The 13,841-nt window shown below is 41.5% G+C and overlaps 1 protein-coding gene across 1 annotated transcript; it reads left to right on the forward strand.

The window, feature by feature from the left end:
* The first annotated feature begins 9,555 nt into the window (after positions 1-9,555).
* LOC139624775 (GTPase IMAP family member 5-like) lies at positions 9,556-12,425 on the forward strand. The gene is made up of 4 exons (XM_071484152.1): positions 9,556-9,574; positions 11,340-11,393; positions 11,498-12,136; positions 12,361-12,425. The coding sequence occupies exons 1-4, from the start codon at positions 9,556-9,558 to the stop codon at positions 12,423-12,425; spliced, it is 777 nt and encodes a 258-aa protein (XP_071340253.1).
* The last annotated feature ends 1,416 nt before the right edge of the window (positions 12,426-13,841 follow it).

Here is a 13,841-nt window from a genome sequence, read left to right on the forward strand (position 1 = left end):
CCCACCCAGGTGCATGCTGGTCCTCAAGGTGCCTACCTACCCAAATAACCTCAAGTGCAGTGTGATCCATTTACCAAAAAATAAATAAACCAAAATACTAACCATGCAAATCTACATTTCATAAACAAATAACTAACAAATAATATAAGCAAAAAATCTAATCTAAATAAAACAAACACTTAAGTTAATCATACAAGGTCATAATTAGCAAATTAAACTAAACAACTAAGACTAACTTCACAAATAGCTCCTACACTCCGGCCCCTAATTGTGCATAATATCACAATTACAGCTATCTACAAAAAAAAAAAAGGAGCTACTTCTGGAACTACAACTACAAGACAGACCTATTTTATATATCATAATAGCCCTAAATGGACCATCGTCTTAAAGAATCTGCAAAATAAAACACAGGTTAGTTGGAGAAGAAGAAAGAAAAAATAGAAGTAGAGAAAGAGAGAGTCATGATATTAAACCGCTGCTTCCAGTAGTAGACAGAGCTTCGTCACAGGTCTTTCCAGAATACGAGTCCTAGTTTGAAGACGCACAGTGCGTACCAGGCCCTTTGGATCTGGTTTGATGTCCAAAACTTTCCCCATGATCCAAGATCCTCTTGGAGCTGAGGCATCTGCGACCAGAACAATGTCTCCAGGAGTGAGGTTTTTCTTTGGCCTTGTCCATTTTTGTCTCTCCTGCATTATGAGTAGATACTCACAAATCCATCTTTTCCAAAACAGTTCAGCAATATACTGTACTTGCTTCCACCTTTTCCTTATGTACAGATCATTTCGATCAAACAGTCCTGGTGGCATGATTGGTTTTCCTTTCAACATTAAAATGTGATTTGGTGTGAGAGCTTCTAAATCATCTGGATCATCTGAGACTTTCGTGATGGGTCTGTCATTCAGAATTGCCTCAATCTCACAGAAGACAGTCTGGAGCCCTTCATCATCCAGAGTTTGTTGTTTCAGTACTGAAGTGAGAACGCTTTTCACTGAACGAATCAGACGTTCCCAAACACCACCTTGATGGGAAGCTGCTGGTGTGTTGAAGCTCCATTTAATGTCATCCTGAACAAAAGCCCTTTGAATTTGAATTCAGAGCAGCCAGACTTTCCTTCAGCTCTCGGTTGGCTCCAACAAAATTTGTGCCATTATCCGATCTGATAACTGAGACTGGACCTCGCCTACAGATAAACCTCCGAATTGCATTTATACAGGAGTCTGTATCTAATGTATAAGCTACTTCCAGATGCACAGCACGACTAGTCAGACATGTAAACAACACTCCATATCTTTTAACATGACTTCTGCCTCTCTTAACATCAATGGGGCCAAAATAATCAGTTCCCACATTTGTAAAAGGAGCCTTTTCAGGCAGCACTCTCTCTTCAGGTAAGTCAGCCATCTTCTGCTCAATCAGCTTTCCCCTGTTGCGTTTGCACACAACACAGTTGGATATTATCTTCCTGGCAGCAGAGTTTGCGTTAGTGATCCAGTATTTTTGCCGTAACCTGGACAGCATGTGATTCCTCCCTGCATGCCCCAGTTGGTTATGGATATAGCGCAAAATGAGTGTGGCTACATGCATGTCTTTAGAAAGAATCACCGGATGTTTAGATTCTGCTGACAATGCTGCTTTATTCAACCGACCACCAACTCTGAGGATTCCATCATCCAGCACTGGATCCAGTTTGTACAACGTGCTTTCTTTGGAGATGGCTTTAAATCCACTCTTGAGTGAGGCGACTTCAGCTTCAAACTTGTGTTTTTGTACATACAGAATGATGGACTCTTCTGCCTTTACATGATCTTCAGGAGTCAGACTTTGTTTTTCAAGCGTGACCTTAAAGTTCTGAACTTTTCTATCCACTTCTTGATCTTTATTAAGGCCTGCAGAAGCACTAAACTCCTTCCTCTTCTGCGCCAATGTCATAAGTGCTGCTTTGATTTTTAAAAACCAAGCCACAGATGTTCTTAACTTAATCCAGGATGAAAAGTAATTGATCAGCTGGCCGGTGGCCTTTTCCGCATCCTGGACAATAACATTCACTGTCAAGTCCCTTTTGACCTCTGGGTCATCGTCAGAAATCACGTCACAGTCCTCTTTCAGATTAGGCCATTCCTTCTCTGGTTTGGAGAGAAACTCAGGTCCATTTAACCATCTCCTGTCTGTCAGGAAATCCCGAGCCTTCATTCCTCTTGATGCTTCATCTGCTGGATTTTCTTTTGAACTCACATATCTCCATTGTTCAATATCTGAAGCTTCTCTGATGACAGAAGTTCTGTTTGCTACAAAAGTGTGGAATCGTTTGGTCCCATTTGCAATGTATTTAAGAACTGTTGTACTGTCTGTCCAGAAAACTGATGTCTCCAGCATAAGTTGCAACTCCTTCCGCAGCATCTTATCAACTCGAACAGCAAGAACTGCAGCTGTGAGTTCCAATCTTGGGATCGTAGTCTGCTTGAGCGGAGCAACTCTAGCCTTTCCCATGAGAAATGCTACCTGTATCTTATGATCATTTTCCAGTCTCAAGTAAGACACAGTTCCAGATCCAACTTGACTAGCATCAGAAAAGTGGTGAAGCTGTGCTGAAACTGGGACTCCAAAGTCTCTGGGTTTAATACAGCGTTCCACTTTGAACTCATCCATTTTTTGAAGATCCTGGAACCATTCAGACCATTGCCTAGAGAAGGCATGGGGAATGACTTCATCCCACTTCAGGTTTCTCCTACATAGCTCCTGCAGCAATAATTTAGCTGGCATACTGAATGGGGCCAAAAATCCCAAAGGGTCATAAAGAGAGCTGACCACAGAAAGAATGCCTCTCCTGGTATGTGGTTGTTCTCGAACTAAAGTCTTGAACTGAAACATATTAGTCCCAATGCACCATTGTAGCCCAAGTGCTCGCTCTGTTGGAAAGTGATCTGAATCCAAATCCATCTCCATCATTTTATTTGCTCTCCTTTCCTCCATGACTGACAGAAGCACAGTACGGCTGTTGCTGATCCATTTTGAAAGAGTAAATCCTCCTTTTTTCACAGAGAGCAGTCAAATTCCTGATCATTTGTACAGCTTCTTCCTCTGAAGCCATGGCTTTCAGGCAGTCATCCACATAAAAATTATGTTTCACTGTATTGATCACTTCGAGTGGAAAATTGTCTTCTGCTGTTCTCCTCAGAGCATAATTTGCACAACTTGGGGAGGATACAGCACCAAACAGATGAACTCTCATGCGATGTTCCTGTGGAGGCTGCGCAGTATCACCAGAGGAAACGGAGAAAGTCGATGTGTTTATCTGTGACACGTACTTGATGAAACATGGCTTTGATGTCTGCCATTATTGCAACAGGTTCTTTCCTGAATCGAGTGAGGACTCCAATGAGAGTGTTGGTCAGATCAGGTCCCTGCAAGAGCTGGCAGTTCGATGATGTCCCTTTATATGTTGCTCCACAATCAAACACAACTCTCAGCTTGCCTTTTCTGGGATGATAAACTCCATGATGGGGAATATACCACACTTTTCCATCACTTTGTTTTAGTTGATCAGCAGGCACCACTTCAGCATATCCTTGAGCAATCATGTCGTTTAAGAATGCAGTATATTCTTCCTTAAATATGTTGTTCCTGTCAAATTTTCTTTTCAGGCCTTGGAGGCGCTGTTCTGCAGCACAGCGATTGTTTGGCAGGACACAATCCTCCTGTCAGAAAGGTAAGTCAATACAATAACGACCTTCAATTATTTCTGCTGTGCTACTTACAACATTCATGAACTTGACATCTTCTCTGGACATTTCAATCTGCTCCTCAACTGATCTCTCATTAAAATCGTGGTTATATTGTTGAACCAACATGTCTTGAAGATGTTCAATGGAGATTCTGTTGGCTGTTACAGCAGGGCAGCCACTCTTACTCCTACCGCTTATGCCACAAAGTGGACCATTAATGACCCAACCGACCCTGGTTCTTACTGCATAGGGTCCTTCATCCTGGCTGTTTATTACCTCCCAAGGCTCCATTACTTTGGGGGCATCAGCTCCAATTAGGAGGTCTACACCTGCATCAATATCATGGAGCTTTACATCCTTCAGATAAGACCACTGAACAAGATCCTCTTGTTGAGGGACATTGAGTGAGGAGACAGGCATGGATCTCTGTGTTAAAACATTAGGTAACTGGATGAAATCGTTCATGTCCACACCAGACACCTCAAGACCTGACAGAATATGAGCATTTACAATCTTCTTTTGCCCCATTGTTCTCATCAAAAAACTTGTCTTTTTGCCACTCACATTTAATTTTCTTGCCAGGCTCTCTGTGCAAAACATTCCTGAGCTTCCGGGATCCAAAAAAGCATATGTCTGTACAGCTTTGTTACTCTTGTGGCTCCTAACTTTAACTGCAACAACAGAAAAGATAGAATCATCTTCAGCACCGGCCCCAATATGACCACAGGTCTGTGTCATTACAGTTGAAACACTTGGAGAGCTCACAGTGTGTTGTGATTGTTTGGAGGATGTGCCTTTATCCTGCCGCTCAATATGAAGGATTCCTGGGTGCTTTTGGTTACACATGTTGCAATCCAAACGACTCCTACAGTCTTTGCTCATGTGGCCTACTTTCAGGCAGCCAAAACATATTCCCTTTTCCTTGATGAAATTAATCTTATCCCGATGTAATTTCATTCTAAACTGAGAGCAGTTATCCAGTAAGTGATTACAAATAGCTCCTACACTCACTATGTAACATCCTCCGTCACTGACTAAAGGTTCATTTGTCTTGGAGCTTTTGATTGTGTCACATGATCTTCATCAGCAGATGGAGTTTGCTCAGTTATCCTGAATCTTTAAGGACTTCTCATCTGTTCATTGGCTCAAACATTTAGATGGTGAGTCAACAAAGAAATCAGTCTCACCACAGGGTCAGGAGCTTGAAGTGCTGAGAATAATGGGCATTTGAACCTTAACACAACAGGGCAAACTTCATCTACTGATGAAGACCATGTGATATCATCAAAACCATGAGAACAGCTACTAAATGGACCTTGTAGTGAAACTGTTGTGTCAGCAGCTGGTCCCTGGAAAAGACTCTTCAGCTGCTTTCTGTTGAAATGCTTTGCACCTCCTTTGTCCAGCAGGTGGAGCTCAAACATCTTCATTACCAGTTGTGAGTCTGTCTGTAGGTTGTGTTGTGATTTTTATGTAATCACCATGTTCACTGTTGATATTTGTGTCATGAGCAGAACAACATGAATGAGGCTGTAATGATGTCAAATATGGACACACTGGGACCTTTGTCAACTGGTTCTGCTTCTATGTTTGGGCCAAGATTCATCTCAACCACAGCACAGCCAAAATAATGGAGATACAACTAATGAAAAAATAATCATATTAAAATATTAACAACACCAAGAATATTACATTTCCTCGACTTAAATGATGAATTATTGTCTTGAGACTTTGGAAATTTTTCTGTATTTAATTCCTCTCACTGCCACATGGGGGAGACAAAGGTTTTGCTCTGCAGGTTTTTTTCTGCATATTTTCCACTGTGTTGGTTTATGAAGAAACTGATCACCAAGCTTCTGCACTTGTTAGACACTGTTTAATATTAGTTATTGGTGGGACTTGAAAGACGTGGCTTTAGTGCTTTAACTCATAGTGTGTAGAATCCATATGCTAATTCATGACTAGTAACTGTCCTGGTGTTAAATCTGATTGTCAGGCTACAGTTTTTACTGACTGATCCAGCATCAGCTCAGACAGGCTGGGAAGATAAAAACAGAAATAATTATAAATTCATTCTCCAGTTTAAATCCTGATGATCTGCTGATGGTTTATGGTTTGTTTCAGTCTGTTTCATCTGTTTGAAGTTGCTTCTTTGACTGACAGAACAGAGTCAGGAGGAACTTTCATTAAACTCACTGACCTGTGGTTTATAAGCATCTTTCCAGACTCTCAACCATCCACCCTTAAAGAACATGATCAGAAGATACAGACATTTGAAACCAGAGAACCTTGAACATCCAGAGCTGTTAACACACTTGGGTCAAACTGTAAAACAGAACAATGGACACATGAGCTGTGATGGAAAAGGTACAAAGAGCAATAGTGAAACATGTAGATGTGATGAAAATCAGAGCAGGAGCCTCTCAGGATGGTGCTGGTTGGAGGACAGACAGCAGGAAGAGTTCAACTGGAAACACCAATACAGGCCGAAAACATTTTACACCAAAGCCGAACCAAAAATCTGTGACCAAGATTAGCCAGAAAGCAACAGGAGAGGCTGGTGGACGGCCTGTTGCTGTGTCGACACACTCAGCTTGTCTGACCCCAATCTCCCATCCACTGAACCTGAGCTTGAGAGACTGAAACCACGGTCAGTGAGAGAACACCCTGAAGCTAAATGTACAATATGAGGAACAATAATCCACAAATGCAAAAACAGTGTTGAAGATAAACAGTGAACAGAGTGACGTCATAAACCTCCTGCACTTTTTACAATCAGGACCAATCAAGTCAGTCAAAAGCCTTTTTTTTCATTATGTACGTATAAAATTCTTCTTACTTCTTTCCATACTGTATTGAGTCATGATCTAGTATTAGTTTTTAAATCTGGTTTGATCATAATGGCTAATACTTCTCTTTGATAAAGCTTATAGTTAGGGCTGGCTCGGGTATGTCCTGACCCATCCCTTAGTTATGCTGCTATAGAGCTAGACTGCTGGGGGATTCCTATGATTCACTGGGCGCTCTCTCGCTATTTCTGTCTCTCTCCCTCTCTCTCTCTCTCGATGACTTCATGCCATTAACTTTGTATTTTTTCTCTCCCGTAGTTTGTGCTTCTCCTCTCTCTCTCTCTCTCTCTCTGTCCTCATTCTGCAGGTCTCTCTGCCTCTGGAGCAGCAGGATCCAGATCCACCACTACTCATCATTACTATTAACCACTGTTATCTGTCATTATTATTGATAACACCATTACCTACACAGCTGTTCCTGGTCTCTCTCTCTCTCTCTTCTCTCCCCTCTCCTCCCCCTCCCCCTCTTTCTATCTCCTCCTAAACCCAACCGGTCGAGGCAGACCCCCCCCACCCTGAGCCTGGTTCTGTTGGAGGTTTCTTCCTGTTAAAGGGAGTTTTTCCTCCCCCCTGTCACCAAGCGCTGCTCTTTGTGGGAACTGTTGGGTTTTTCTCTGTAACAAAGTAAGGTCTGACCTGACCCTGTAAAGAGCCTTGAGATAATGTATATTATGATTTGGCGATATACAAATAAAATTGAATTGAATTGAATTAATATTTGGTCAATAGTTTTAAGATTAGATGCTAAAATAACAACAATGCTTCTGACTTTAGTATCAAATTATTAATGATGGAGTTTGCTGATAACAATTTGATTAATTTTTTTATAGAATTCTGAAATTATGCCAAAGTAGAACTGAATGGGAAATTGTCATGACTTTTTTTTTAGAGTTAGTTATAAAATATAGTCATAAAATACACCACAGTTCAGGTGGTGGTAGTGCACAATCATGAATTCATTTACATGTTAATCACATTATAAAACAATAAAAGGTCATAAATCATAATTTTAAAAAATCTTTTTAAAACAAACTTTGTGGTCATTCAAGTACAAATTTCTGAGTTTACGAGGTGCACTTGAATGCACCATGAAGTCTACTGAGCCCTCATGTAGATGATTTCCCAGTGGAGATCATCAGAGTCTGACTGCCCTGCTTTATCATATCCACCTGCCTGGTTCAATGAGATGACGTCAGTCATTAATCAATAATCTATCACAATCTGATACAGTGCGTCATCTATTAAACCGTGACTGATGTAAAGCTCAGTTTCATGTTGAACATGTATAAAGACACAACATGAGAGCTCTTCAGACTCATTTGAGGAGGAACCTTGTTTCTGCAGATCCTCTGACGTCATCAGTGATGACTCTGGATGTGAGGAAGATTTGATGACGCAACATCTCTGCAATAAAACAGAAATATCAGATTTTTGACTCCACACAAACCCTTGAATAAATGTGTTGTTAGACCATCAGAGGGCGGTGAGTGTCCGCTGGTTACTGTGTCTACAATCTACTACAACTGATTTAAACAAAACATGTTATTAATCTGCACATCAGAGGAGCCTGAGTAATCTAAAGAGTTTTGATTTTTTTTTTTTTTATGTGAGAAATCAGTTTCACTTCCCTTGTGGACGTGGCCTGACGGCGCAGGGAGAAGTTCTGTGGAGGACGTTTCATAAAAATGATGCAATGAATCAAGCGGGTAACCGTGATCATCCGCAGGTGAGTGTTCAGATCATTTTAGGAACAAACCTTCACAAACTGATCTGGAAACAGTTTCTGCCTCTTCACACTGAGAGGCTCCGTTGTGCAGCAGGAGTTTCAGGTAGACCTCAACTGAAAAACACGCAGCATCGATGCTTCATCTCAGCATCCAGCTTTAATATCAGCGGGAGTTCCAGCGGTTCGAATAGTTACTGCTGGTTAAAGAAGTTACAGGACAGCACATCTGGATCAGGGAAGCTTCCAGAGTTAAATATGTTTCATATGAAGAGTTAAACATGTTCACTATGAATGTGTGTAACTTAAAGATCCTGCAAAGCAAATTCACAGATTTGTTTATAAAATCAGTAATAAAATCAGTATATATGTTGGAGAACTATTCCTGAAAACGTGTGAAACATGTGAAACTTGCGTGGTACTGGATTGTGCAGTTATATGTTAAACTGTGTTTCAGAACAAACCCTAGTTACTCCTCAGTTTTTCCAGTTCCTGAACATTTGCCCTTAAAAAAATCAGAATTAACTAAAATGAGAATAAGAGCTTTCTGTCTGCGCTGCTGAACATGTCTGTAGATTCTACAGAGCAGCCAAATGAAAGCACTGATCTGCCCAGACACAACCTGAACATCATGCTGTTGCCATGTTACAGACAGTGGTGGCCTTATGCTTCATATTTTCAGACTTCAACCTAAATTCATTATGTGCAGCTCAACACAGAAATAATCCAAACAATCCTCTGACCTGAGACAAAGTCTTTTTTGCTTTGGAATCAGGAGAAACCTTCTGAACTTAACATCTATAAAACAGCGGCTGTATGTGGAGCTGAGTCCTGACAGCGTTGATACTGAAAACTCACCTGCTCTGAGCTGCAGGAAAGGGCCCCCCTCAGAATCAGCTGTGGGGGCCCCACAGGTTTGTATTATGGTGCTGGTGCAGGCCATTATCACAGGGGAATAACTGGATTGTCTCACTCTGTTATTGCAACCAGTCGTCTCCAATCAGTGTAGGATGTCAGGGGCCCCTTGGTGGGCAGGGCCCGTTTCAATTAGCTGTCGGGACATTAAGTAAGACCGAGCTCTTTGACTTCAGCAGAGCTCCTCACAGATCCGAGCACACAGAGCTGAAACTCGCTGCTTGTCTAACACTTGATAATGAGTTCGTTATAGTGTCGGAGTGTGTGATTAACAGTTCACCGTGTGAATTTCCTCCTCCCTCCAGCTGAATGACGCCCTGTTCTCTCAGCAGAGGACACGATGGCGGCTGCAGCACCAGGTGAGTCACTCGCACACTGTCCTCATGTTACACACATCATCACAACACTTTGTCCCCAGACTTAAATCAGGTCTCGACAGGAAAGTGTTGTGTGTTGCGTGACCTCTGCCCCCGCTGTGTTGTTTTACTCTGGAGCATCAGGTTTTATTTCATACTTGAGTGTTCACTGATCTGAACAACATGTTGCAACATGTAGAGTTCTGCACAGACCTGAATCCGAGACCCAGACCTCGTCAGTCTTTGGCCACTTTTACACTCGTCACTGTGTGTGATTAATGAATATTCTGACAGCACATGAAGGCAGGGTGACTCTTTAAATAAGATCTTTATGTGGTTATACTGAGTTATAACCAACCAGACACATGTATGTAGAGGTGTGTGTGGTTGTGGTGTAGCCCTGTGTCATTTTCAGATGATTTAATGAAGGTAAACTCAGAGAACGGTCATGTGTAATGGCTCTGGTGCGGCACAAAGCTGAAAGCAGTATCATGACTGAGTATTTCCACCTTGAACTGCAGTGAACCAACAGATTCAGGCAGTCAGGGATTCATACATAATAGAACCTAAGGAACCAATCCTGTCAACTTGTGGGGACGGGGGGTGGGGCTAAATACACCTGACACCTTGTCAGTACAGATAGCCAGAGTTAGCATTAGCACAACTACTAACACTGTGTCAGCCACTGCCAGTTACAAGCTAACAAACAACACAAACTAGAATTACCTCCTCATGGTTGTATCCCTCTGCAACTCAGACTGGTTTCAGATCACATCCCTGTTCATCAGAATTATATCAAATATGAATTTGTGTGAAATTTTGTTATGTCAAATGTTTTGTGAGGTCACACTGACCTTTGACTAATTATCTAATTAATTCAACTAGTCAGTTGATCCTTGATTCCAAGTGAACATTTGTACCGATTTGTTTGAAGAAATTCCCTCAAGGAGTTACTGAGATATCGTGTCCATGAGAATGGGACAGACATACTTATGTATGGACAGACAGACAACCCGAAAACAAGATGCTAACTATGCTAACAGTACTGATCCGTCTGCTAGTCTCTGATTCTGGTCTCAACAGACTCCTCCTCTGAGTCTGGGTCTGACTGAGGCTCCAACATGAGGCTGAGTCTCTGATGTTTCCTCCTCTAACCATCTTCATCCTCTCTGCTCTGTCACCTGGACACCTGGAGCCAGCAGGTGGTGGGCGGGGCCAAGGTCTGATCCAGGTTTATCAATCAGGAAGTGATACACACAGTATTAGTTTAATAGACAATCTGAATTGTGCCTCAAAAATGCTGCAACATTCAAGATCACGGTCAATGGCCGAGTTGCCTCGTTGACTAGTTCGTGGATGCAGTGTTCGCACCTTGAAATTCATTTATTGGTTCACCAAGGTTTCAACAATCAAATCAGTCAAACAACAATCTAAATGCTTTTGACACATACTAAAAAACACTGAGAGTCGAACCTGTTCTGAAAACTTAAATGACATAAAAAGTTTCTGACTCATGTGCAAAGACCTTTAACATCTAAAAATCAATTCAAACTATTTACCTGGGGGAGTGGGTGGACTTTCTGACTGAGTTTATTGTTCCATGAACCTCTGTCTTTATTTAATACATTACGATCTGGGGGGAAATAGCTGGTATAAATCATACTTGTCAGCAGACACCAATAATCAGTGCACATTTCACTGATGTCATTGTTAGTGTCCCAAAGCAGAATGAATGAATATGTTTATTTCTGTATCTTTACTGTCGCAGGCAAGTTGGAGCCCATGAAGCGAAGAAGCAGCTATGACCATGGACGACCTTCCAGTGAGTCAAACCCAACAGTCAGAGTTCTTTTATAAAGACTCATTGAAATTATTATTAATATACTCTAGTATGTGTTGTAATAGTACATATAATTTTCTCTTCAGTGTCTGAGCTGAGGGTTGTTCTGCTGGGGAACAGCTGGTCTGAGAGGAGAACAGTGGGGAACTTCATACTGGGAGAGAACGTGTTCAACACTGAGGAAGAACCAGACTGTTGTCAGAGGGTCAGAGTTCAGTGGAAGGAGAAAGAGATAGTCCTCATCAACACCCCAGATCTGCTTCATCCCAACATCTCTGAACACAAACTGACAGAACATGTAGAGAACTGTGTGAGACTCTCTGATCCTGGACCTCATGTGTTCCTGCTGGTTCTACAGCCTGAAGACTTCACTGAGGAACAGAGACTGAGGCTCTGCAGAGTCCTGAACATATTCAGTGATCAATCATTTGATCATTCACTGGTTCTGATCTCAGCACCCAGAGAGGAGAGTTCAGGTTTCATAGAGAAATATAAGGAACATCCACCATTAAAAGACATGAGCAGAACATGTAAATACAGGTCTTTGTGGCAGAAGAAACTTGAACTTGAGCTCTTAACACGCATCAGCCAAATTGTAAAAGAGAATGATGGAGATCATGTGATCTGTGATGTATTTGAGGACAGAGAGTCTGATTTAACCAGTGGTCTTGGAAGCCCGACAGTGGAAACAAGCAGGGTCTACTTGAATCCTTATCGAGCCGTTGGTAGGTTCAGGAACTGTTTGATAATGTGGCAAACATATGGTCCTTGATGAAGTTAAAGAATTTAATATTCTGTTTGTTTGGTTTTTTTACAGGTATAAAATCTTCCTTGTGTTCAGCCAGAGACGTTGGTGTCCACTGTGCGTAAACGTACAATTCTAATCAGATGCAGTCAGACATCTAGATGAAAACAGCCTCCTATAATTCACGGTTTTGTCTTTTCACAGCGATCCAGTCTTATACGTCACACACTCCATCACCAGTGGAGCGTACAACCAACCAGAGTAAGTGAACTGAATAAATACTAACGCAGTTTACATGACATTACAACACAAGTGGTATTTCCTTCTTTAAATTAATCACAGTATTTTCCTTGCAGCTGTTCGAGGTGTATGTGGTAGCCAAAAACTGCTCTCAAGTAAAAGTACTCTAAGTAGAATAAGTTAATTATATTAAATACAAAAAAATTTAATATGGGGTCATTTCACTGAACAATATGATATATGCTCGAATTTACTGAGAGCAGATCTCCCTCAAACAGCAGCTTCATTCCTGCAAAATCTGAACTGTTTAACTATTTGATGTAAATGGTCAATTTCTTGAAACCAGCAGTGACTGTGGCATTTTCAGGTTTATGATGCCATCTAGTGGCCAAAGCAAAAATAACAGTTTCACATGAAATCAGCCAACTGGTGTCGTACTTAAAGCACTTGACAAAGATATACATCTCTAAATACATCTGGACCAGAGCTTGTTAGGAGATATTTTAGCATTGCTTCAGTTTTAAGTGAAGTGATTAGCAACACTTCTGGGATGGTTTGTGCATCAGCAGCTGTTTACAGTGTCATCTTGACCAACTGGATTTCTCATCCATGATCCCTTGAGATGTGATGCTGTTGGAAGATTGAAATGAAACAGTCCAAGGACCCTGTTGAAGGCCACAAGCCAAAACACATTGGTCAAATAAAATTCTTCTGTTGACTACAAAGATTGAAATTGAAGACAGTTTATCATCTGGAAAGCTGCTGCTGCTGCAAGTCCATAGACATTTCAGCAAAGGCTTCAAACAGCTGCCTTTTTTGTTTTTTGTTGTGGTCCAAGAACAATTCAGTTATTGCTCCAATTACCACTGATGCATTAATGTAAAACTCTTGAGGGCTCTGGGTATTTCTGTGTGGTTTCTAGAAATGACACCTTATTCGCAGTAGACTGTCAGTAGATCTCCGATTACTGCTGTTTTCTGTGAGATTGTCAGCGTTACTCAGATACAGCTGTATCTAGCTCATTAAATGTCTGACACCTGACTTGCTTCATAGTGATGAAATGCTTCAGAAAGCTTCTTTTCCCTCCCATCACTATTTATGTGTAACGTCTGTCTGTGACTATTCTCATTCATCCAGCTCATGGTTATCCAAGGAAAGAGGAATCAAGGGCAACTGGACCTGATTGTAGATACTTGAAAGCGTTTCACCTCTCATCCAAGAAACCTCTTCAGTTGGGGTCGTTATCACAGCGATTGATGTCACTTTATATGTCAGCGCTCATGGCTGATGTCAGTTTCTTCTAGAGAAGGAGAAAGAGAGGAGGAGGTCTAAGAGCCTGTTCACACCTGCTGTTAACATGTGTCTTCAGTGTCCAATCACAAGTGGTCACCTCTGAGTATGAGTGTGTGTGTGTGTGTGAGAGAGAGAGAGAGGGGTTGAGTGAA

The sequence above is a fragment of the Trachinotus anak genome, unplaced genomic scaffold (genome assembly GCF_046630095.1).
Source record: "Trachinotus anak isolate AG129_WGS33_773 ecotype Australia unplaced genomic scaffold, CSIRO_AGI_Tana_v1 ptg000008l, whole genome shotgun sequence".
Lineage (NCBI taxonomy): Eukaryota > Metazoa > Chordata > Actinopteri > Carangiformes > Carangidae > Trachinotus > Trachinotus anak.

Coding starts and splice junctions, on each gene's coding strand:
- LOC139624775 (XM_071484152.1), top strand. Junction 11,394..11,497: donor TGACCATGGACGACCTTCCA/GTGAGTCAAACC, acceptor TTTTCTCTTCAG/TGTCTGAGCTGAGGGTTGTT. Junction 12,137..12,360: donor GAATCCTTATCGAGCCGTTG/GTAGGTTCAGGA, acceptor GTCTTTTCACAG/CGATCCAGTCTTATACGTCA.